This window comes from Pelobates fuscus, chromosome 3 (assembly GCF_036172605.1).
Source record: "Pelobates fuscus isolate aPelFus1 chromosome 3, aPelFus1.pri, whole genome shotgun sequence".
Lineage (NCBI taxonomy): Eukaryota > Metazoa > Chordata > Amphibia > Anura > Pelobatidae > Pelobates > Pelobates fuscus.
Window position 1 is genome coordinate 360,184,360 of NC_086319.1, and position 8,547 is coordinate 360,192,906.

The window sequence follows — 8,547 nt, forward strand, 5'->3', positions numbered from 1 at the left end:
AACGGACCGGCGGAGGAGGAGAGAGCTGACAGGAGCTGCAGGAAAGGTAAGTAACATCTCTCTGCAGCCCCCACAGCCCCTGTCTGTATTATGGCAATGCAAATTGCCATAATACAGACTCTGACTCGAGTATAAGCCGAGTTGGGGTTTTTCAGCACAAAAAAATGTGCTGAAAAACTCGGCTTATACTCGAGTATATACGGTACTTCCCCTCCTTCATCAGTACCTATTCTCATGACCATAAATTTATTTTTAAGATCTTTAACTCCTTACTCGGCTCCGCTGCAAACACTTCCCACACCTGTCTTGCGCGTAAGTAGAGGGTATTGTGTATGGGCCATAACTAGAAACCCTTGCCCTTATCCACCCGAAATAACCAAACCACAGACTTACCTGGTGAAAATAGACCATAGCTTTATTACAAATTATAAATATTTATATCTTCAACATAAACTTTACAACATATTAACTTAATCCTGCTCCTTTCAAGCACCATAGGGTCCCTTGCACCCCACTAATAGTTCCAGGACAGCACTTCTGACCACACAATACAAAATTTCAGGAACATAAGCCATAACTGTGCCAAATCCTTCTGGTTCGTTCCTCCCAGATCCCACACCGGAATAGTGCCAAGGTCGTTACCCACCAGATGAATTATGAGTACATCAGGAACACCGAGTAGGCGGATCAACTGTTCCATTTCAGGCAGCAGGTGAGCCCAGCGCATGCCCCGGTAACCAAACCAGCGGACGTCCGCCAATGCTGGCGATAAACCCAGTCGCAGTCCCCTGGGATGAACCTCTGCACGCTGCTGTGTTCAATAAACATAAGAATGGCCGATCACCCACACTTGCCTTCCGGCACCTACGGAGACAAAACGGGGAACGTAATCAGTTCGGCTGGACGAACATAAGAATGGAACCTGCTAGATTCCCACTTCCCAACCCCCCGTGAGCCTCCTCTGAAAACCACAGGTGTGACGCTTCATTGGCAGTTCCAATCCAGAAGGAGTGCCCTCCAAACTCAGCACTAGGCATCCCAAGGGCCTTCAGCGCCATGCGGACGACCCTGATAAACTGAACACGTGATGGAAAACTAAAATCACTGTGAACCAGGAATGGGCCAGCGGACACGGGGCGAACTCAGCAGAATGCCGGAAAACATGCGACCGGACAAACCACTGAACCAGAGATCTGCTGTAACGAGACCCAGGTACCACGGCTGAGAACATCCGTCTTGAACTTACGCAGCAAGAAATGTACAGATCCTTCCTAAATGAACACGTCTCCAAACAATACTCCCCCAGGGACCTTCTTGTTGGGGCTAACGAGCTTCCCCACCTGCATGGCCCTGAAAAAGGTGAGCACGAATGCCAAACGAAACAGAGCCACTTCGAAATCAGAAGAGCAAACCTGTGGCAGAACCTGAAACAGGCCCACCATCAGAGCACCAGAGCCTGGCCTCCGTGAATCCAAAACCTTGGGCACCCTACGCCAACTCCTCATCGCCAATGATATTAAAACATCCTTTGTAAGATCCGGAGCCCTGGTGAGCTTGAACCAAAAGCTTAGCCCAGATAACTTACCCGAAAGAGCTGAAGGGGAGCATCCAGACGCTTCCCAAAACCACAACAGTTGTAACAAGCCATGCAGACGCTCCGCATCAGATCGGAAACCACCGAGCTGCCTCTCAAAATTCACCCACTCCCCCCATGCCTTACCATATCACAGCCAAGTAGATTCCGAAACCGAAACCCGAATCCACAACATCACTCGGTCAGCCCAAGTCCCCAGAGATCCGCCAGGCACGGGAAGCCCACCTTGTTCTCTTTAAGTTCAGAAGTTCAGTTTGTATAACACCTGTATATTCAGTTTGTTACTGTCATGGAGTAACACTTCCGGGTTCGGCACTCAGCGGTGAAGAGCCGGACCCCGCCTCCCTCTGACACAGCTCTGACGGTATTTAGGGAGACTGGGCCAGAGAGAGGGGGCTTGGTGATTGATTGTGTGAGCTAACGTGTGAGCTGCCTCCGTGAGACCGCAGGCTCCACAGGCTCAGCTACTGGGAGCTACTTCCACCAGACTTACCTCTCCACAAGCTCAGACAAGCCGTTCCAGCCTTTGAGCAAATGCAAGGATTGCTGCATGCCATAAAGGATTACTGGAGAACGGATACTTTGCTACTTTACAAGTGGACCATATCTCTGAACTATTGGAGGACTACCCATATTAACCTTAAGTATATATTTCAGCTATTTGTCTGCAATATCATTTATTAATGAACTAATGCTTGCTTACTCAAATCTTCATTGCTACAAGTTACTAATCTCATGAAGGACAACTCCCATCATGCGTATTCACTATGAACTGTTTCTTGCTTTGCATTTACATTCAGTGCTTCAAGTTACTAATCTCATGAAGAACGACTCCCATCATGCTTATTCACTATGAACTGTTTCTTGCTTTGCAATTACATTCAGTGCTTCAAGTTACTAATCTCATGAAGGACAACTCCCATCATGCTTATTCACTATGAACTGTTCTTGCTTTGAAAATATTCTTAGCTACTTGATTATTGTTCCTATTGAAGATTATTCTCATGAACTAATGTTACTTAATTCATCTCTGAAGAAATACTTAATAATGAACTTTGTGTTGTTGATTACTTGCACTTCTTCTTATTGGATTATTGCCTAAATGCAATTCATTTAAGTTTAACACTTATTAAAACTTTGGATGAATCAAGTAACCAGAGATTCTCTCTTTTCTTAAAGCTACAGCATTGATACTTAAGGATTCTCAATTTCTTCACTATTGTAATTAGGGAGATTACAAGCTGCAGTTGAGTTCAAATCCAAATCACCCCTAGTAGCGTAACAGTTACTCAGTATTGGTTATCGGTTGTTTAAGAAATAATTTTTTCAAACATAACTTTCTTTTAAACCTATTCAAATCTAAATATACACTGAATTTGTCTATTGGCATTGTAGGGGCAAACCCAAGCCCTTTTTCCAATACTTCCACCTGTCTAGAAGTCAGTTCTCTTTAGGAAAGATTGAAGATTTCATTTTGTTTCGGTATCTGTCTCTCCTTTCCTTTATGTAGGTGTATTCCTCCTCTATTTCCATTTCTTCTAAACTTCAATTTCTTCTTTCCATTCCCTTTCTTTTTGGTGCCAAGAATGGCTCTCTAAAACACTAGCATGCTTGGGCCCATGCAAGCGTGTTCCCCCCAAGATCCTATCAAATGGCAGTTCGGAAAACAGAAATTCTTCTGATCACTTGATCGACCATAATTTGGCTGAATTTGTAGTGGAGACTTACCTCGAATCACTCAAAACACAATTTGCATTTCAATATCAATATCAATAATTGACAGAGAAGGGTGGTTTATTATGCAAGGTTTTTTTTGCTTTTTTATTATTAGTTTGTTTTTTTGATTCCACAATAAACAAACTTTTGTAAGTAATACGTGTGTAGTGAAAATGGGGAAATGGGGCCAAATATTAATGCATGGCACTGCAACTTTTGTAGTAAGTAAATTGTGATAATTATTAACTAACACAGATCATATGGTGCATAATACTTTATTAAGGTGCCATAAGCACCATGACTCTCTTTAGTGCCTGATTTACATCTTTATTCCTCAAGCTATAAATGATAGGGTTTAGCATTGGAACAATCATCGTATAGAACACAGACACTATCCAATCCCCATTCACAGAATAAGACGTAGGTGGTCGTAAGTATGCAAATAAAATAGGACAGTAGAATAAAGCAACACAAGTTAGATGAGAGGCACATGTGGAAAACGTCTTATGTCTACCAGTAGTAGAGTGAATCTTAAACAAGGCCAATAGAATACAAGTGTAAGATATCAGAATACATAACAGAGACCCAACTTCAATAGAACCAGCAAAAGTAAACAAAAACATTTCATTCAAAAATGTGTCCTGACAAGATATCATTAAGATGGGTACAATATCGCAATAAAAATGATTGATATGACTTGAACAAAATACTGGTACTCTAAATGCGCAGTAAGTATGTATCAGTGAATTTATAAATCCTGCACTGTATGCTGTGCAAATAAACTGAATACATCTTTTATTGTTAATAAGTATTGGATAATTCAATGGATGGCATATTGCTACATATCTGTCATAAGCCATGACCGCGAGTAACATTGCTTCCGAGGCACCCAGGCCAATGAAGAAAAACATCTGTACTGCGCAACCAATGATTGAGATTGTTTTATGGACAGAGATAACATCAACCAAACTGTTGGGTGTAATTGTCGATGAATACAATATATCTACAAGGGATAAATTAATAAGGAAAAAATACATTGGTGTTTGTAGATTAGGTGTCATTTTAATTACTACCATAATAGTGATATTACCCATCAATGTGATAATATACACTAACAAACACAACAGAAATAGGGAAAACGTAAGTTTTGGGTTTGATGTGATTCCAGAAAGTATAAGCTCTGTTGCATAGGTTTTATTACTCTGCTCCAGTTGTTCAATGATTTCCTTTATAAAAGAGAAATAAAAAAGAATTAAAAGATAATACAGACAATATATATCTAGACCCTCTAAAAAATACTTAAAGTGTAAACATATGTAGCATTGTTTACCTTCGTAGAATGCATTGTAATTCCGACTGGAAGAAGTTTTGATAATTGAAAGTGTCAATTCTTTTCTATTCCAATACATTCAGAATAGGTGCTAATTAAAAAACAAACAAACAGAAAACAGATTGGGACAAAGAAAATAAAAGAGTTTATTCATTGCAGTAAATTTGGAAAATCTTAAATATTTAATTTGGTCATATATCTGCATTATAGTAAAAAAAATCAAAATTAGTTTGGATGCCATTTTGTATTTTAATTATTACACAACGAACAGTGTTTTTCATTAAAGAGAAAATTTAAAGTGAAATCAAAGTGAATTTTTTTTTGAAGGTTTTTATTAATTTTGAACAACATGGGGGAAGACAGTATCATAAGTCACATCCGCATCAAGTATCACATCAGCATTTACAGTCCGACAGCATATTGGGGTACAGAAGAGAAAGCATGGCATTTTCAAATTCATGGCAATGTCATATTACAGTAACTCCTGAACGACACACGTTATATGACGTGCACTTGCTACACATGCAATACCCTCCATACGTCTAAGTAATTATTTTGAAGAATAATCTGCTGCAATTTAGCGGAAGATTTACCGCGTTTTGTGTTAGTGGCTTGTAGGACCCTATCGTTTGAGGTGGAGTTGAGCGACTGGTCTAACCGATCACTACCTCCCCAAACTTGTGGAGCGGAACTAGGACACACAGTTTTTCAAGGAAAGAGGGGTGTCTGTCATGTGTCTTCCTGAATATACAATCAGGAAGGTATAGGGTTCGTTGCTAAAATAGCATTGCTGTAACAAAAATCTGCCCGCCTCATTCCCTTTTTTTTAACGAAGTTAAAGGAGACTGCTCTGCTAACTAATATCGACACTCTTCTCTTTTTGGTTTTAAACTAAATTTGGGTCGAATTCCCCACTGGAAATGAGTTTCTTGGCAAAAAAAAGACGTGGGCATTAAGTTTCCGTGCCTCCATCAGTGTCAGCCTGCATTTATTGGGAGAATTTAGCCCCTTGACAGTAGGAGTGTGTCTGAATTACCCTTATGCTATCGAGAGGGAGGGTGCAATTGTTGGTCTCCAACGTGAAGAACTCTTGTTTTTTTATATTTTTTAAAAATTATGTTTTTTGGGGGGGGTTCTCTTTTGAAATATTTTTGTGATTTTAGTAGTTTTTTGGGGGGTTTTGAATACAGGCCCATCTCATGTATCCTCTCGTGCACCATAAGCACCTATGTGCTTCAAATATCGCCTCCACTCCCACCTCTGGGTCCCCAGGGGGTGGTCTTGAGGCTGTTGCCCCGAGATATGATGCCCATGTCACCTGCATGTCATCATGCCTCGTCAGATAGTGAGAAGTTGACCCTAACAAAAAAGGGGAGGGGTGAAGGAAGGGGGAGAACAGAAAGAAACATATAACTATGTACAAAAAGTCGTCAATCGTGGTGCATTTGCGTGCCAATGACATAAACATAGCTCTTGTGAGTTGCTGGAGGGGGTCGCCCCGGCTGAGAACCACTTATTCCCTTACGAGAAAGAGAGTACAGTTATACCCAAAACATCAATAGCTCTTGTAATTGTGGGACTCTAGGTCTGAACAGGTCAGTATACCTCCTAAGATCTAACTAGTAAACTGAGAACTTGGCACTTGTGAAATAGGTAGGACAGTCAGGGCAAATACATAATGGGGGCCGAAGCCCTTAAACTGAGTATCGTATCTGTCCGTCGTGGATAGACATCTCCACAGCATGTTTTGAGTAAGAGCACAGTCACTTTGCCTTGGGTGCCGTATGCCAGTCTGAGTGAACTTTCGGCGGCGTGTTATGTACCTTGCTAGAAGGCCCTTGCCCTCCAAGCTCTTCTACCGGAATCTTCCATTCTCCCAATGTGTTCTTGGCTTCTTCAATCATTGTAATGCGTAGACTTGCGCCCTTATGCCTGATGATAAGATGGGCTGGGAAGCCCCATTTGTACATCCCATTAGCTTTTCTCAGCTCCAGCGTTATCTGAGCCAATGCCCTCCTTTTTTGGAGTTTGGAAGCTGACAAATCTGTGAATAGCTTCACATTGAAGTACCGGCCCGGCAGGGCTGCCAAAGCCTTGAGGCTTGCATAATCCTGTCCTTGGTGGTGTAATAATGCATTTTAGTTATAACGTCCCTGGGTGCTGATTGCGGTGAGTTGCGTGGCTTTGGAAGTCGGTGGATCAGGTCCAAGAGAAAGTCCTGATCAGGCAATTCTGGCACCAGGGCTTTGAAAAGCTCCCTAGTGTAGGGTGCAAGCTCTTGCGGCGAGATTTTCTTTGGGATCCCTCTTAGACGTATGTTACTATGTTTGTCCCTGTCTTCGTGGTCCGCCACTCTCTCTGTCAGACTGCCTATCTTGACATGCAGCTCATAGTAGAAAGCAGCAAGGTTATTGTGCGCTGAGATTATTTCTTCAGTCTTGTCCTCAAGCTGTGCCGTCCGTTCTACTATTGTCTGAACATTTGACCTGACATTTCTGGCCAGTTTGGCGAACTCGGCCTGCATTGTTAATTGAAAATCTAGCAGCATTTTGTGAACAGAGGAGTCGGTCGCTGGGATAGAGGTATGTTGCGAGATACATTTGCGGTCGCTGCGATCAGAGCAGGACGCCAGCAAGCATGGGACTTCAGAGCCATCTTGAATTCTTGGCGAGGACAAGGCCACAATTTGCAAAGATGCTTTCTATTTAACTTTTTTAGCTGATTTCTGTGCCATTGTTGTCTGGATGGTATCTGCACCTGTTTCGGATTGTTTTTTGGCGTATAACAATATTATAATCGCTGTAATGTGGATCTCTCAGCAGGCGCTAACCACTCACGCATCCATTCCGCTGAGCTGCGAAACTACGCCCCATGAATTTCAAATTTAAAGTTAAAATAGCCAAACTAGATTTTTTTTTTGTTAGCGATGCATTCAGTTTGGCTGCTTAGGCCTTACATTTGAAAACGTATTTATATACTTAATCCCTTCTTCCAGTGTCATGGTTCAGAGGCTGCTTACATTTTAAAACTTAAATATGCTAAATGATTATATCAGGTTGGTATCTATTACTATTTATAATAGCCCATACTTGGAAATTTTAAAGTTTCATCTACGACAAACCACAACATTCTACTTGTTGGAACAAAGTTAAATCTTTTTTCCTGTTGCTAATGAATTTGAGATTCTTTAAGCAATCGAAAGTCTACTGCACACAAGATGACATTCTCTTACAATCCTGGGACATACAGCATTGATATCCAGATATATGATCACTCTAACTCATCTGCTAACAATTTTTTTTTTTAGCACTTTTGGTTTTCTATAGAAAGCAGAGAATATTCTGAAAGTTTTGTTTTATGGAACCAGATAAGCAGCTTAACTCTTTCCTTATCATCCAGTCCAATTATTTTAATTGATCTCATACTGTTATAAAAACACTGCTCATTCTAACAGTAGTATGGATAGAAAAACCGAGTGAACCCAGCACTCTCTGATAATAAATGCAGTCCAGGTTGAATGAAATTGACCTTAATAATGTGAAAATGTTAATTCAGCATTATGTGGCCAAGGAGGGTGAGGTCCCTCAGGGTTGAGATGAGCCTGTATCAAACCATCCATAAATATATCTATATCTGAAACATATTTTTATATGAATAAAAACTCTAAAAGTATGAGACATTTAAAAATGTATTTTCTTAGTACTGCATAGCATTTTTACTGTGGATGTCATAATACGGTTAGATTTTACTGCAATAAAATACACATATTTGTATTCAGTTATGTCTCACAAGAACAATGGTACCACCCATATACAGGTTTTATGGTGTATTGGAAAGTTATAGGGTCAAATATAGGGCTATTCCATTTCCAGTTTGTACACATTGAATTTTAGCAGATTGGGTATGT

At 40.8% G+C, this 8,547-nt stretch overlaps 1 protein-coding gene across 1 annotated transcript; it reads right to left on the bottom strand.

Moving 5' to 3' along the window:
- Positions 1-261: 261 nt before the first annotated feature.
- LOC134601841 (olfactory receptor 5AP2-like) lies at positions 262-6,544 on the bottom strand. Its single transcript, XM_063446343.1, has 3 exons — positions 6,464-6,544; positions 3,607-4,536; positions 262-282 (listed from the first exon to the last, which is right to left on the bottom strand). Exons 1-3 carry the CDS (start codon positions 6,542-6,544, stop codon positions 262-264), a joined length of 1,032 nt encoding a protein of 343 aa, XP_063302413.1.
- Between the last annotated feature and the right edge of the window lie 2,003 nt (positions 6,545-8,547).